Here is a 16873-nt window from a genome sequence, read left to right as displayed (position 1 = left end):
TTCCTTCCTTCCTTCCTTCCTCTGCCTGATCTGGAGGCCTTGGTACATTTTGCATATAGTCATCAGGGAGTCTGGTTCACCTTCAAATGCCAAGAAAGCCACCAGCTCCTCCAGCCTCTGCCTCACCATTGTTTGTGTCTCTCCCAACTCCCACAGACCAGCTCACTGAGCGGCAGGGTGGTTTGACCCAGTTTGAGGAAGAAAATTGTGCCCGTTTGGTGTGGGTAAAGGGAGTATACCTGCCACCCCCAAGGTTAACAGTATCCGGTTTCCCGGTTTTGAATACCACCTTCTAACTGGTAGCTTGACACCGCTCTTTGGGGGGAACTGGAACATCAGCCCCTCCTTAGTCCCATGTTGCTAGATCCCACACATAGGTGGTAATTGCTGGTCACACAGCAGCCTTCCCTGCAGACTCAGTTTGATTACGGTTTCTCTGTTCTCTTTGTCCTTCGATTAGGGTTGGGTGGGCAACCTCCGAACAAGCGAGCGGGACTTGGCAGTCGCTCATCCCAGCAAAGGTGACTCCCAAGTCGGCACCTGTATGGGGAGGTTTTTATCAGGCTCAGTGTTGATCCTGTTGTCTGAGAACAAGTTCCAGCAGGCCAGACCCGCCAGCTTACGGGTCTGGGAAAGCCTTCTGTGGACAGTTCAGGACCAGAGCTGATTCCCACCAGGCTCCTCCCAAAGAAATAACTTCTCTGTTGGGCTTACAAGACCCTTAGAGACATCTCGTTGTTCACAAATGCCATGAAAACTGCCAGCTCAAATGGGACATTTTCCTTTTGGATGACTTTCTGCTTTGGATGACTTGCTTCTCCCGCAGCCAATCTAATGACACAGAGGTCTCCCGTCACTGACCCTTGTGTGCACAGAGGATCCCCAGCTAGCAGCTCAACTAGAACAGACATTTCAAACATGTGCAAGTGCTGAGGCCGGCTGGATGGGTCAGAAGCTGCTTTGTGGGGTGGCCCAAGTGACAAGGCGAGGGCTTAAGACAAAGCCCGTGGGTACTGTTCACACTGAGTGGCTATTGGAGGACCCCTCCTCTCTCCCTTGCAGCCGCCATCTTAGGCTTTGCCCATGTGGCCAGATCGGTGGCATAGAACTTTCTTTCATATATTCCCACAATAAGAAGTCTATTCGCAAGGCTGGAAAGATGGCTCACGGGTTAAGGGCACTGACTGCTCTTCTAGAGGACCCAGGTTCAATCCCCAGCACGGACATAGTGACTCACAACCATCTGTAACTGGAGTTCCAGGGAAGCTGACAACCTCTTCTCAGCACTAGACAGACATCCAGGCAGAACACCCATGTACATACGATAAATTATGTTTTAGAATTTAAAGGTGAAATACATTTTACATTGCAATTCAATGTAGTACAAAGCAGGTTATATCTCTATTGTGTTGCCCTCTGTACTGCATGTTTTCCAAATATTTTTCCTTATTCTATACTTTTAATAAAGATGGGGAAAATCTGCTAAATGGTTTCATATTCCACAGTGGCCTTCAACCTGCTGGCAAAATAATGCCCTAGGTCCCTTTCTCTGCAAATTTGTCCAGATCCTCTGAACACTGTAAGGGGGCAAGGGAGGGCTGCCTTTGTGGACAGCAAGATCCGGGCTCCCAGTCCCACACTAAACCTCTCACTCCTCCTTTCCTGCCTAGATCTACAATGGGACCCTCAAGCGGGAGCCTGACAACAGACGCTTCAGCTCCTATAGCCAGATGGAGAACTGGAGCCGGCACTATCCCCGAGGCAGCTGTGCCACCACGGGCGCCGGCAGCGACATCTGCTTCATGCAGAAAATCAAGGCGAGCCGCAGTGAGCCTGACCTCTACTGTGACCCAAGGGGCACGCTGCGCAAGGGCACCCTGGGCAGCAAGGGCCACAAGACCACCCAGAACCGATGCAGCTTCTACAGCACTTGCAGCGGTCAGAAGGCCGTCAAGAAGTGCCCCATGCGGCCACCCTCCTGCACCTCCAAGCAAGACCCGGTGTACGTGCCACCTATCTCCTGCAACAAGGACCTGTCCTTCGGCCACTCCAGGGCCAGCTCCAAGTGAGTGCTGCAGGGCTGTGGTGGGGCCAGGTGGGAGGGAGGCAATCTGCAAGGGTGGCTCACTCTGCAATGGAGGCTCACTCCCAAGGAGGAGGGGGGAGACGCAGCCTGCATCCTGACTTTCCTACTGCCACCTTGAGGAGTCTCTGGTCTGATGGACCATGGACCTAGAGGAGCCCTCAGGGTGAAAAGGCCACAGAAACCAGACATTGTGGACACAGGTCTTCAAGGTCACAGCTATGACCAGAGGGAGGCAACCGGAGAGATCAGCAGGCTAATGGCTGCCACACTGTGTCTCTCTGATCAGGGGCAACAGCAGCACCTGGGAATGTGTTAGAAATACTTGTTCTCAGGGCTGGAGAGATGGCTCAACAGTTAACAGCATGGCCACTCTTCCAGAGGACCCAAATTTAATTCCCAGCACTCACATTTGTGACTCGCAACCATCTATGAGACACCGGTTCCAGGAGAGCCAGTGTCCCTTTCTGGCCTCCAGTTATACAAGTAGTACACAGATATTCATACAGGCAGAATACCCATGCAATATAAAATAAGTTTTTGAAACTAAATATTCATTCTTGGGCCCAATACAAATACCTGGAGGTCCTAGCAATGTGTGTTCCAACTAGTCTTCCAGGTTCTCTCTCTCTCTCTCTCTCTCTCTCTCTCTCTCTCTCTCTCTCTCTCTCTCTGTCTGTCTGTCTGTCTCTCTCTGCCTCTCTATCTCTATCTTTCTGTCTCTCTGTCTCTGTCACACACACACACACACACACACACACACACATACACTCCACTATGAAGAGAGCCATAGGCACATGGTACCTTGGGGGGCCACAGTAACATTGTCTCTACCTTTTGAGGCTCAGAGCAGCATGAACCTTCCACTGTCTCTTATCGCCTAATAACAGCTCCTCATTTATTTGGCAGCTCTTTGGGGTGCATCTACTCCGTCCAGGCCCTGTGTCAAGCACAGGAGACACAGCCATGCTGACAGCCCAGAGCAGCTCAGGAACACATTCTTGGTGGCCAAGGAGCTGTGTGTTCTTCCTAGTCAACCCCTTTCCAGGCAGACCCTGGGGAGGGGTAAACCAAGCCCAGAGACAGCAGTGAGCTTGCCCAAGGCCACACCAAGGGTTCTCTACCCTGCACTCTTTCCTACTAGACCCACACAGTTCTGAAAGGAAGCGTAATTCCGTTTAAAGCGGACCCTTTGAAGTACACAAGATGCGCCATCTGCCCCCAACTGGAGGGCTAAGATTGAGTGACAAGCCATGCAGAAGGGTCATGTGACTGAGGAAGACAAGGCAATGTCCCCTCCACAGAGAGCACATGTGCCACTCGTCCATGGCCAGAGAACTCTGCCCCTCAGGTGATGTTTCAGAAATGAAGCTGCATCACCCTAGCTCAAAACTATGGCTTGTCCTTGAGCACCAGCTACATACAGCAAAGCATCAGTCTAGTACCAAGGAAAGGGTTCCCGCTGCAGATGCTGAGGACATCTGTGGGGGTAGGACTGGGTACCACAGATGGTCTCTGGGACCTTTTCTCTCTGCTTGGAAGGAAGACACACTCAGGTGGGAAGGCTGCCTGTGGTTGCACACCATGGGAGCTTAGGGAGCTCCCAGCCAAGGATTCCCTTCCTTGGAAAGGCTTCCTGGAAGGGAGACTCAGCAGGCCTGGGCTGGGCCTTCGTGCCTGAGACTGAGGATGTCTTGCTACAACCAACAGACTCTTGCCAGAGTCTAGGGAACGTGCCAGAGGTTGCAGGGGAGCCAAACATTCCATTAAAACAGTGAGCTAATAGCCATTTGCTGTGGTTCAACCTTGTGCGTGCACTTCAATGACTGTCTGAGCAGTGGATTTGAACCTGATGTTTGGAGAAGCTGTGGATGGTTTCTGAGCTGTAGAACAATCTAGTGGACAGGATTTTAGGACCTAGTCAAAGACTGCACTATTTTGGGTGGAGTGGCTCTCTAGCCACTAGCCCCATAAAAGTGATCCTAACACAGACAAATATGGTGGCTGTCGGGAGAAAAAAGACTGAATAAGAATTTGTGAGTGCAGGTGTAAGAAGCTAGCTGGAAGTCAGACAGTGATGGCGCACACCTTTCATCCCCCTCACACTTGGGAGGCAGATACAGGAAAATCTCTGTTGAGTTTGAGACCAGCCTGGTTTACAAACCGAATTCCAGGACAGCCAGGGTTCTGTTACACAGAGAAACTCTGTCTTGAAATAAAACAAAAAGCAAACACCAACCAACCAAGCATCTTGCTGGACTTGGGGAGGGAAGGACAGACAGAATAGACAGACCACTCTCTTTTATTTTCCCAGGATCACAACTGTGGGATAGATGGGGAGTTTCATCTCAGGAAATAGGGCCAAGTTTGTGCACAGTATGAAGGTAACTCTTTGGCTTTGGCCTTAGCCCCTGAGAGGGATCTCATACCAAGAGAGAAAAAATCCAGCACACAGCCTTTCCCTTCCTTGTAGGGAGTTGTTCACAAGGTTTTCTCCAAGACAGTCTGCCCTTTTCTGCTTCTCTAGAGGGCAGATAGTAGCTGTGGTATTTGAGTGGAGAAGGAAGAATTTAGAGCCTGCTTGCTGGAGTTCCCATGCTCACCCTGTAATACCCTGCACCCTACTTTTCCAGGATCTGCAGTGAGGACATTGAGTGTAGTGGGCTGACCATCCCCAAGGCTGTGCAGTACCTGTGCTCCCAGGATGAGAAGTACCAGGCCATCGGGGCCTATTACATCCAGCACACCTGCTTCCAGGATGAAGCTGCCAAGCAACAGGTAACAGGCTGCATACCTTCCTTGCTGGTAGGTGCTGAGTCTGTCAGCCTGGGCCCCACATTTGGAGATGAGTGGAAACATTGTGTAGTTGGTTCCCAGACACTGGGATAAGGAGTATTCCTGCCACTTCAAGAGCAGAGCTTCACCCTAACCTGCCAACGATTGCCTCCTGAGTGGATTTTCCATGGGAGCATCTCCCCCACTGGCCATTGCTATATGAACTTTTCCTACATAAGATTAACAGCTGTTCACCTGATAGTGTACCAGTGACAAACCAGAATAGCAATCCCCCCAAACACACAAGATGACATACCGATGGTTTCATTGAGCTTATTTACAAAGCATAGTTGGTAACTTACAAAAGCACAAGTGACCCCAAAACAAGTCTCATCCCAGCATAGATGGAGCCCCACCCCCAATCTTCATCTAACCTTTCACATTCTATATGCTCTATTACCTCCAAGACCCAAGTAGCTTGGGAAGAATTCCACATCTCTGGGAGGTGTGGGAAGGAGTGGCTGGAGTCTCAAGTAAAGATTTAATAATTCTCTCCATCCCCACCTTCTAGGAACAAGCCCAATCTTTTATTTATTTCTCTCTCTCTCTCTCTCTCTCTCTCTCTCTCTCTCTCTCTCTCTCTCTCTCTCTGTGTGTGTGTGTGTGTGTTTGTGAAGTGGTCAGAGGACAACTGTCAGGATTCAGTCCTCCTACTGTATGAGTTCTCCTACCTACTGTGTACATCCTAGAGGTTGAACTCAGATCATCAGGATCTGTGACAAGCACTTCTACCCTACCCACTGACCCGCTGACCGACTGACCCATTGCCCCAGCCCTCAGCAAACGCAATCTTGAGGGTCTCTTACAAGCAGTTTCAGCTTCTGCACTGATGGTAATAATAGCTGTTCCAGTGGGAGGAATATGGTCTGCAGCAGCCATGGAAGAGTCCCATGGTTCAGTGATAGCCATGAGTTTCACAGACACCCGCTGCTTCCGATTCCACTAAAGGATATGACTATGCCCCAGCCCTTCCCTCCCTCCCTCCGTGAAAACAGGGCTCATTTATGCTGCCCACACTGTTGCCCAGCTAGGAGAACACCTACAAGACAGAGCATGGCTGTGTGTGCCACAGTGGCTTCCTAGAAGCCTGGGGTGGTTTTCACCAAGATTTCTACCACAAGAGAGCTTCTGAGGTACCGTGCATGTGTCTGCCTCACCTTAGGATTCTGAAGAACAAGAGTATGGAGGTGCATCTTCTCCTCTGGCCTTCACTCTGCCCCAGGAGAGGAAATGATGAGAGGAAAAGATGGCTCCAGACCGAGGAGAGACTTGTTTAGGGCCCTAAGTAGGATAGGAAGGGGCTAGGCTCTGAATTCAGGTCTTTGGGTTTCATGTCTGGGTCAGTTATTATAACCTCACTGCTGTATTTGTTTGTGGTTAACTTGTGTGCTTCTCAACTGATTTTTGTTGTTGCTGTTGTTTGGGTTTTTGGGTCTGAGAATCAGTTACTTTGAACAGAGAAAAATTGTCTCTCCCTCCTCTCCTTTAATCAATACGGCCACTCTCTCGGCAGGTCTATCAGCTGGGGGGCATCTGCAAGCTGGTGGACCTCCTCCGCAGCCCCAATCAGAATGTCCAGCAGGCTGCTGCCGGGGCCCTGCGCAACCTGGTATTCAGGAGCACCCCCAATAAGCTGGAGACCAGGAGGCAGAACGGAATCCGTGAGGCTGTCGGCCTCCTGAGGAGAAGTGGGAGCACGGAGATCCAGAAACAGTTGACTGGTAGGGCGTCCCAGAAGGGATTCGGGTGGGGAGTGGGCAAGGTGGCAGGGTGTGTCTCAAGCCTGTCCCTCTAGGCTAGGTCAAGGCACAGCTGTGTGGGTTTCATTGAGTTATGATTCAGGAACTCGGTGGCACTGGCTTCCATTGAAGTGGTGACACCCAGATGATGACCTCGGGTGGTGCACACCCTTCAGAAGGCATCTTCAAGGCTGGGGTGCAAGGGAAGGAGCCTTGTGTCATGGGCACTGAAATATGTAGGTGATAGAAGGGGGGCAAGGCCAATGGATCAGGGTCAGTGGATCTCAAAGGATGGCTGTTGACACTACAGTTACCCTGTGCTCACAAAGTATATGAAGCACGCAAGGTAGGATACAGGATAGAGGAGCCACCATGAAGACCTTGAATTAGACTGGAGAGGACAAGAATGTTCAGAGTAACAAACTAATGAGAATTTCTAGGCCCACTACCATGGTTGATATTCTCTGTGTATTGTTTCAAGTGGAAAACAGAGAACGGCTTAGAACTGAAGCAGTTCTAAGTTCCAAAGCGTGTGGTTAAAACCAATGACCAACCGACTGTATTTTAGGAGCTGTGTCCATGTGCCTAACTCTGACCTAACCAGAGAACTCTGAGATGTTCTAACTCAGAGAACCTGCAATCTACATGGGCACTGAGAACAGGATCATGAGGAAATCAGACAATGGGTCTGATGGGCCAAGCCTACCTGGAAGGTAGCCATTTGCCAGAGCCTAGACTCCAGGCAGTGGCACTAGAGAGACCTCAGGTCTTCAGAACCCGCCACGTTGAGCTGACCGTGTCTGTGTCTAGGGCTACTCTGGAACCTATCTTCCACTGATGAGCTGAAGGAGGAGCTGGTGGCCGATGCCCTGCCTGTTCTGACTGACCGGGTCATCATTCCTTTCTCTGGCTGGTGTGATGGTAACAGCAACATGTCCCGGGAAGTAGTGGACCCCGAGGTCTTCTTCAATGCCACCGGCTGCTTGAGGTGAGAGAAGAGGGCATGTAAGGTCTTTCTGCTCAGGTCCTTCCACAGTCAGCCTCCACTCCAGCCAACATCCAGCCACCATAGGAAACATACCACTCAGTCTGGCCCTACCTTCTGTGGGCTGGCTCCAGGACAGAGAGTCAGGTATTAACCATGTCTGAGCCTGGCTATGCCTTGCAATGCCCCGAGAGGATCTAGAGGACGGCATTGGGAATCTAAGAGTGGAAATGGCCTGCGTTTGAATATCCAAACTGGTTCAACTAAAATCCCCCTCCTCCACCCACAGAAAAACGTACTTCTTGTGCTATCTTGAAGAACATTCTTTTATACAAAAAGTCTACTGACTGGCTGCTCATGAGTCACCTCCCACCTGAGTGCCGAAACCATTTGCCATGTTCATTGGCGTGCGGATGGTGCATCTTGGCCCAAGGTTATTTGAGTTCCATAGCAGGGTGTGGCAAAGCCCTGGGAGGATCTGGATGGGCTTGCTCTCAGAGCTTTAGGGTGGATACCTGCATGGAGTATGGAAACCATGGAACAAGGTTCCCTTTAGTATCTCACTTAGCCACAGTGGAATTTGTCCCCCAGAACTTCAGAGAACTTCCAGAGTAAGGGTGAAGTTAGTGTATGCTTTGTGTCTCCCGTTGTGCTTCTCCCAACCAGCCTCCAGACAGCCTCTAGAAGGCAGAGGCTGGGTAAATGAAAGGCCAGAGGAAGTAAGGACTTTATGGAGGCCACATGACTGTTGGATGTGACAGAACACACACACACACACACACACACACATATCCTATGCATGCACCATACACACCTAGGGCAGGAGGACCCACAGTGCTTGGGAATGAACACACCTTTATAAAAGATAGCTACATCTGGACCCCAGGTTAACCCCTTGCTTAGTTCTGGTCCAGCACCTCCTCAGATCTGCTTTGCTTCCACAAGAAGACAAGCAGCGGCTTCTAACTCCTGTCCCTCAAGTGGTCACTAGAGGGCAGGGGGAACTGGGCTGCCGGATGCAGTGGAGAGAGCACTTGTGAGTCTTATACCTGGGGACTACAGGACAGAACCAACTGAATTCAGAGGAGACCCCTTTCGGCCAGGGCCAGGCAGATGCAGCTGAATCTTTTCCTTCTTAATTTTTTTTTTATCATTTATTCTTTTCTCTTCTCCTCTTCTTCTGGCCACACTTTCATATTCTGCCCTGTGCTTTCTGCTGCTCTTCGCTGCACATGCCCACCGCACTCTGCCTGTCCCTGCCCTGCCCTCTCATCACCCCGTCTGCATCATCCTCCTCCCTGTTCTCTCCCACAGGAACCTGAGTTCAGCTGATGCTGGCCGCCAGACTATGCGGAACTACTCTGGGCTCATTGACTCCCTCATGGCCTATGTCCAGAACTGCGTGGCTGCCAGCCGCTGCGATGACAAGGTGAGGGTGCAGGCCCCTGGTGACACCCCATCCCCAACCCTGAGTTCTGTGCCCATAGCTGCAAATCCCAGAGCCACACACTTAAGTCGGGGATTCTCCTAGTTCTGACATTTCTCTCCCAGAATCCATGAGTCAGGGTTACACTTCCCAGGTGCTTGTAGACTCTGTCTCAGAGACAGGACACCAACAGTGGCAGTAGAGGAGACATCTGGAACATGCAAGTGCTCTCTGCTTGGGCTCTGGGGGCCACATTGTTTTTGTAGTGAGCCCAGAAAAATGTTCTCAGGGGCCCCATTTCCTTCCTGAGATGAAACTTGTACCAGTACCTCCAGAAACACCATCAGAATGCCCCCTATCTACCTTCTCTAGACTTCTGGATGCAGGAGCATGCACAGATTGAAAGGCAGTTTATGGGGAAAAGATAAATGGAGGCAGGGATACTTCCACCACAGCTGGGCACAGTTCAGGACAAGTCTAGTCGGTCCCCACACCCAGGACACCAGGGAGATCAATGAAAAGAGATCTCTCTCTTGCTTCTTTCTCGGGAACTGACAACAGCCCTCCAAGAACAGCCTTGTCGTTAAACTGCAGGACAACGCATTTTCCTTCCCCCTGCTCTGTGCACATCTCCTTTACCCAGATAACCTAACTCTGCTACCCCCGTGCCCTAGCCTGGTGGCTCACCAAAAGCAAATGCAGCTGTGAACCCAAAAGCTGCTGTGAAGTGCTAAGGCCATGTCTCATGGCACACAACAGCTTTGATGTTGGGAGCTGAGGGGTAACCATGGGAAGAGGGGACAGCAAAGAATAACTAGACGCTTTGAAAACCAGAAGGAACTGGGTCTGGAGAAGATGTTTTCATTCTTCTGCCCCACACGTGGTCTGAAGAAATGCAAGTGGTCACCACTGTTTGCCCTGTGTACTATGTGCAAGGTTCCATGGTTGGTATTTTTCATGTGCAGTTGGCCCTCAGTAACCAAAGATGTTGGTCCAAATTCCTATGCATACCTAAGTACACGGTCTCAAGCCCTTCTATAAAAGGAGCATATAGAGGCTATATTTGCATATAACCTATACACACTCCTTTGTATACTTTAAATCATCTATAAGTTATTCATGAAACCTAATATAATATAAATGCCAAATAAATAGTTATTAATAACGCCAAGAAAGAAATCTCTAAGTATTCAGGAATACCTCTTTAAAAAAGAACTATTTTCGATTTGTGGTTGGTTGAGTCTGTGGATGCTTGCAAAACTGAGGGCCTAGTGCATAACCGACCCCACTAGCCAAGAAAGGTGAGGCTGGCTCATTTTACAGTGGAGGAAACTGAGGCCCATAAAGGTGAGGCAAGTCATTCAGACGCAGACAGCCGGGAAGCGACAGAGGCTGGAGTCGTGTCCGGTTCCCAGGGTACACCTGTGAGATCTTTCCAGACTGACAGTGGTACAGGCCATTCTCAGGGTAGGTGACAGGCCCGGAAGTCTGTTGGGACAGTACTCAGGCACCCTCTCCTTGTCCCCAGTCGGTGGAGAACTGCATGTGTATCCTGCATAACCTCTCATACCGCCTGGACGCCGAGGTGCCCACCCGCTACCGCCAGCTGGAGTACAACACCCGCAATGCCTACACCGAGAAGTCCTCCACTGGCTGCTTCAGCAACAGGGGTGACAAGATGATGGTGAGCAGGGTCCACCCCACAGCCCTCTTCTCTTGGACCCAGAAAACAGCCCTAAGGATGGGCCATGGTCAAAGCCCTGTTCTTGGGAGGCCACTACAGTCCTGGAGCTGAGGCAGGGTCTAACACCTAGAGTGCACAGGGGACCCACGTAGGCTGTAGCAGCCAAGGACAAATGTTCCAGGCCCCTTTCTGCAGGCCTCCATTCCTCTTACTGTGTAGTGGGGAAACCGTCCCCCTGATCTCCCCCTGGTCTCTGAGCACTGGGGACGCAATAGAAAGGACTCTTACCACCCTGAGCAATGGTTCCCAGCACCTGCTGAGCCTCCTAAGAAAGATGCTGTAGACAGGGGCCAGGATCTAGAAGCCAGGCTCCAGTTTAGCCTGGAGTTCCCCAAGTCGCTAAAATCCTCAGCATCTTGCTGCCAGACTCTAGTGTGACCTTACACAATTGGAGGCTCAAGGGGTGAAGCTGCCCTGGCGCATGCTTCTGAGATGCTTCTTAGAAGTCATCTAGAGAACCATGGTCCATTCCCTCACTTTGGGGATTCTAGGATGCACAAAAGAAAGAGATATGGAAGTGTGGGGGCAGTCTTCTCCCATCCTTCCCCAAAGAACCCACAACCTGAAATTGGGGCAGAGGCAGAATGCCTGGGTATGTTCTATCATCAGGCTCCTCACTGACATGCCATCTGTCTACAGAACAATAACTATGACTGCCCACTTCCTGAGGAAGAAACCAACCCCAAGGGCAGCAGCTGGCTGTACCACTCAGATGCCATCCGCACCTACCTGAACCTCATGGGCAAGAGCAAGAAAGATGCTACCTTGGAGGCCTGTGCTGGGGCCCTGCAGAACCTGACAGCCAGCAAGGGGCTGGTGAGGAGCCCCACTCTCCCATTTCTCCAGCCTACCCTCTGCATCTCCCACCAGACTATCCTTTCCCAGGCTGAGTCTCTCAGACACATCTGGCTCCTGAGTAAGCTTCGAGCTACAGATGTGAGCATGTTGAGCCTTGGTCTGATCACCAGAGCAGTAATGGGCAGACGCACTTCTGCCCTCTGAGAGCATTCATTCTGGGTAGTGCCCACATTGTAGTCTCTTGCCCTATGTTGCTGACCATTTGGGTTCTGTACGCGGGGATGAGGAGTATATTTGTCAAGAGAAATCCCCATTTGATGAACTGACAGATAGATCGTGTCTGAGGAACGGGCAGATTCAGAGAAAGTTGTGATGGAGTCAGAAGTTTAAGGACTGGACGGTGTAGGGAGAAGCCAGAGGGTATTTGGTAGATACACAGCTGTTGTTCCCCAGATATACTTAGAACAAAAGAGGCTTGGGCAACAGTAGATGTGGGTATCCTGAGGGTCAGGATAGCTTCCAGGGTTGTAAGAAGGATGAGCCTGGAGTTTCAAAAGACCCCAAACTGGCCTACGTTAGGTCATACCAGGATGTCTGTTCGAGATCCCGATGAGCTGGCTTCCTTGTGAGGGATCCTAGTTCTGCCTCCATACAGACCCAGACCCTTTTAATCCATCTTGGTCTCTGGCAAACTGTCAGTAACTGTGGACTGGATTCTGCAGAGTTGGAGAGTTTGAAGAAGAAAACCAGATTCTCTTCGATTGTCATTTGCCCTTGGCCATACGGGTTTATGTAAACAGATATGGAGAGAGGTGTCCTACACAGAGGAGCTGAGAGTGAGGGGGAGGGACACTGCTAGTCTAGACACCAACCCTGGGTCACCATGACAGAAATGATATTCTCTGCCTACCCACATGAGTTTCAGATTGACCCCACCAAGCACAGGGGCAGGTAAAGCCTGACCCTTCATAGTCACTTAGCCTGAGCAGTTTTGTCCTAACTTTAAGATGAAAGAAAAAGGGGCTCAGGGTTTTTGTTTGGTTAGTTGGTTGGTTTGGGGTGTTTGTTTGTTGTTTGTTTTTGCTTGGGATTATCTGCCTCTCTACTAGCTCTGGTGCCTGGAGGCCAGAGACCAGCTCCTCCCTGGGTCTTCTCTCTTAGATGTCCAATGGTATGAGTCAGTTGATTGGAATAAAGGAAAAGGGCCTGCCACAAATCGCCCGTCTCCTGCAATCCGGCAATTCAGACGTGGTGCGGTCCGGAGCCTCTCTGCTGAGCAACATGTCTCGCCACCCTGTGCTGCACAGAGTGATGGGTAAGAGCCCCTGTCCTCTCCTCCATCCACACAGGACACTCACACCCATGCTTTCTAGAGCCTTCTAGAAGGTCATCCTCAAACCGTTCCTTAGTGCGAGTGTTCTGAGGAGAAGTTGGCTTGAGAGAGGTGTAGGAGGGAATTCTCACCTTATACAGGAGTCTATAGAAATCCATCTGCGTTGGAGCTCCTATGGGTCCTTGTGGGGCTACCTTGTTTACTTCCTGAGCCCATTCCTCAACTCCTTTCCCTATAGGAAACCAGGTGTTCCCAGAGGTAACCAGGCTCCTCACGAGCCACACCGGCAACACCAGCAACTCTGAAGACATCTTGTCCTCGGCCTGCTACACTGTGAGGAATCTGATGACCTCACAGCCTCAGATGGCCAAGCAGTACTTCTCCAACAGCATGCTCAACAATGTCTTCAACCTGTGCCGCAACACGTGGGTAGAGGAGCGACCTACCCCACCCCCCCCACCCCCACCCCCACCCCCACACACAGTAGCACTTAGGGAGCAGAGAACATGTCTAAGGGAGGCAGGAGACAGGATGAGGAAGAGAGTCTAGAGGCTGAACGCTAAAGAATTGTGGCCTCTGCCTCCAGGTCCTAGAAATGGATAGGAGGGACAGTATACTTCTTAGCTGAGGGACATGTGGGACTCTGGACTGTCTGAGGATCAGTAGGAGGCATAGAAGAGTAAGGGCCAATTACATAAGAGAGCTTTCCTTGCTTTGTACGGCTCTTTCTTCATCCAGTGATAGGGAACTAGCCTCAGAGCAGTGTCCAGACGGGCGGGGGTGTGAGATGGTCACACTGGCTAATGGCTCAGGCTCACTGTCCCTCTTAGAGTTCCTCTTTCATGTACTCAGGACCATCCCACATCTCTGGACCCTAGAGAGGTAGGTAGCAAGGGAAGGGTCTTCCTGTGTCACAAGAGCTCTCATCTCACAAACTCACTTCCCACCTGCATAGTGCCTCCTCACCTAAGGCTGCAGAGGCTGCCCGGCTACTCCTGTCTGACATGTGGGCCAGCAAGGAGCTGCAGAGTGTCCTCAGGCAGGTAAGAGCATAAGCCAGCATCTCCACCATCCTGACCACACCCTCCCCACGCTCGTCCTGCACTTAAGTCCCAGCAGACTGGGAAGGGAGAGAGAGACTTGTGCACCTCACAAAGCAAGGGAAGGCCGACTCAAGGGGAGAGTTGGGAGTGGATCTGAACATCAGTGAGTGTGAGTTGGGCTCTGACAAGATCTACCTCAGGTGTCTTGTAGATGGGGAAGTGGAGGAAACATGAGAGAGACTCAGTGTGAGAACACTTAGACCAGTGGTCCTCAACCTTCCCAGTGCTGCGACCCTTTAATACAGTTCCTCATGTTGCGGTGACCCCAATCATAGAGTTATTTTCATTGCTACAATAACTGTAATTTTGCTACTGTTATAGAGTGCAATGTCAATATCTTTGGAGATAAACGTTTGCCAAAGGGGTTGTGACCCACAGGTTGCCAACTGCTGAGTTAGAGTAAGGTAGCAAGAAGTGTGGACAAAGGGAACACCAGCCATTTCGGAGCATCATGTGTCCTAGGAAGGTTTAGGGCTTAGTTACAGAGATCTTTCCATTTCAACTCAAGAGTTTGCCCATGTGCCTTTGGTTAGGCCTGTCCTCATCCACCTGAGACCCAGAAAAGCCAACTGTGGTGCCACACAGGAGAATCTCTAGGAAATGTAGGAATTCAAAACCATCTTTGATGTCTTAGTCATTACTGCAATAAAACACCATAACCCAAAAGCAAGTTGGAGAGGAAACACACACAGGACAGGAACCTGGAGTCAGGAGCTGAGGCAGAGGCCATGAAGGGGTGTTGCTTACTGATGTGCTTCCCATGGTTTGCTCAGCCTGCTCTCTTATAGAACCAGGACCAACCAGCCTGGGGACGGCACCGCCCACAATGGCCTGGGCCCTCCCATATCAATCACTAATTAAGAAAATCCTTAGAGCCAGATCTTGTGCAGACATTTTCTCTGTTGAGGTTTCCTCCTTTCACATAACTCGAGCTTGTGTCAAGCTGACATACAACTAAACAGGATGCTCGGCTATGTAGAGAGGTTGTACATGAGATCCTGTCTCAAAAATGAAAATCTCTTGTTCCTTGCTTGATTTCTGCAAACACAAGTAGGAAGCTCAAATGTGCAAGAGCAAACACAATTTACTAATTTGCTGATATTCATGGCATTATGGTCTCTTAATCAGGTCCCTGTCACCCAGACATATGTACATAGTAGTCATACTTGTAAGTCCAAAGTCTAGATAAATCCAAGGATGTTATCAAAAGGCTCCTGGCCAGGCATCAGGCCCCACAATGCTTGTCCCTATGATGGCTCACGTTTTTGTTTCTCCCCTCGCAGCAAGGTTTCGATAGGAACATGATGGGAAACATAGCTGGGGCCAACAACCTCAGAAACTTCACCTCCCGGTTCTAAGAAGAGACTGCCCAAGCAAGTTCAACTTGCAGGTGAGAATTGGCCTGCCCCATGGCAAGGGATGCTTCCAGATCACCACTACAGCCACTCAGAGGCTAGGCCTGTACATTATTTGGAGAAGCACCATTTGGCCTGACAGGTGACCAAGGAGACCAGAAGAGACCATTGAATCCTCTAGAGCTGGAGTTACAGATGGTTGTGAGCCACCACATGTGTGCTAGGACTCGAACCCTAGCCTTCTGGGAGAACAGCATGCGTGCTTAACCACTAAGCCATCTCTCCAGCCCCTCCATCCTTCTTAGAACCCATTCTCATTCTGTGTGTGCTTAGTGTGGACGAGCTTCATCTCCAAGTAATGCTTCTAGAGACAGGAAACTCAACGCCAACATTCTGTCAAAGCTTTGCGAGCTGAGCATTCACTAGAATCGATTGGGATGCTGGCCTTCTGTCTTAGCAACTCCGCTTTGATAGCCCTTAAGTGAAGTACAGAAAAAAATTATTTTTAAATGGGTATCCAAAAGGGTTTCTCATATAGATAAGCCAAGAACCACAGTTAAATATTGAAGCAGACACCTTTGAGAAGGTATGAGTGAGAAGCAGCTTGCAGTATGGGTCAGATCTTCTGGTGTGGCAATGTCTCACTACCTGTAACTCTGCATGTTGTGGTTGTTAGGGCTTTAACCTACATCCTAACACATTCCAGGTAAATACCCTACCACTGGCTTCTAACCCCTACCCTCCTTTGTTTATATTTTGTCTTCAGATAGGGTCCTCTTGTCTCCCAGACTAGCCTTAGACTTTGTAGCCTAGGTTGGCCTTGAACATGTGACTCTATTGCCTCAGCCAAGTAACCGGTATTACAGGTTTACACTGCATGCCCGGCTTTCTTTACACTCCAACATGATAGTTTCTCTTTCTAGAAAGACACGACCCAGCTGAGAAGACCTCAGGCCTTGAGAATGGGTTACTGGCTCCATCCTGTGCGATATTTGGAGACGTTCAGATGCAACCAAGAGCAGCCTGAAAACTGTGGATGATGGAAATCATTTTTGATTCTTTTTTTTTTCCTTAGGGGAACTGGCAGGTTATAGGGTTGGGGAGGTTGGGTGGGGGGGGACTTTCTTGAGTTAAAGGGGCTTACATCTGATGTCAATACTTTCTTCTCTGAGAAACAGTATATATATAATGTGTATAATGTAAGTATGTGTGTATGGTGTACGTGTGTGTGTTCACGCATGTGTGTGTGTGTGTGTGTGTGTGTGTGTGTGTGTGTGTGTGTGTGTGTGTGTGTGTGTGCCTAAAAGCATAACCAACAAGAGAAACAGGCTGGGTGTGATGATCCTTTGCAGTTCACAGGCAGCACAGGGGACCCTCTGTGTCTCCCTTTATAGACATGTGGGCTGCACCCACATGAAAGCTTTAGCCAGCAGAGCCCCAGACTTCAGAGAGCCTTCGAGCAGCTATTCCAG

General features: G+C 50.2%; 1 protein-coding gene across 1 annotated transcript in view; it reads left to right on the top strand.

Moving 5' to 3' along the window:
- Positions 1 to 16612, top strand: part of Pkp1 (plakophilin 1) — a 44188-nt gene extending 27576 nt beyond the window's left edge. The window contains exons 3-14 of the mRNA XM_021198630.1: positions 1671 to 2065; positions 4717 to 4861; positions 6432 to 6639; positions 7468 to 7645; positions 8957 to 9071; positions 10597 to 10752; positions 11452 to 11628; positions 12772 to 12925; positions 13182 to 13368; positions 13899 to 13986; positions 15330 to 15436; positions 16325 to 16612. Coding sequence (XP_021054289.1) covers positions 1671 to 2065; positions 4717 to 4861; positions 6432 to 6639; positions 7468 to 7645; positions 8957 to 9071; positions 10597 to 10752; positions 11452 to 11628; positions 12772 to 12925; positions 13182 to 13368; positions 13899 to 13986; positions 15330 to 15404 — 1878 coding nt within the window. The 3' untranslated portion in view covers positions 15405 to 15436; positions 16325 to 16612. The remainder of the gene's footprint in view (positions 1 to 1670; positions 2066 to 4716; positions 4862 to 6431; positions 6640 to 7467; positions 7646 to 8956; positions 9072 to 10596; positions 10753 to 11451; positions 11629 to 12771; positions 12926 to 13181; positions 13369 to 13898; positions 13987 to 15329; positions 15437 to 16324) is intronic.
- Positions 16613 to 16873: the final 261 nt, after the last annotated feature.

This window comes from Mus pahari, chromosome 5 (genome assembly GCF_900095145.1).
Source record: "Mus pahari chromosome 5, PAHARI_EIJ_v1.1, whole genome shotgun sequence".
Taxonomy (NCBI): Eukaryota; Metazoa; Chordata; class Mammalia; order Rodentia; family Muridae; genus Mus; species Mus pahari.
This window is presented reverse-complemented; position numbering and strand designations above follow the sequence as displayed.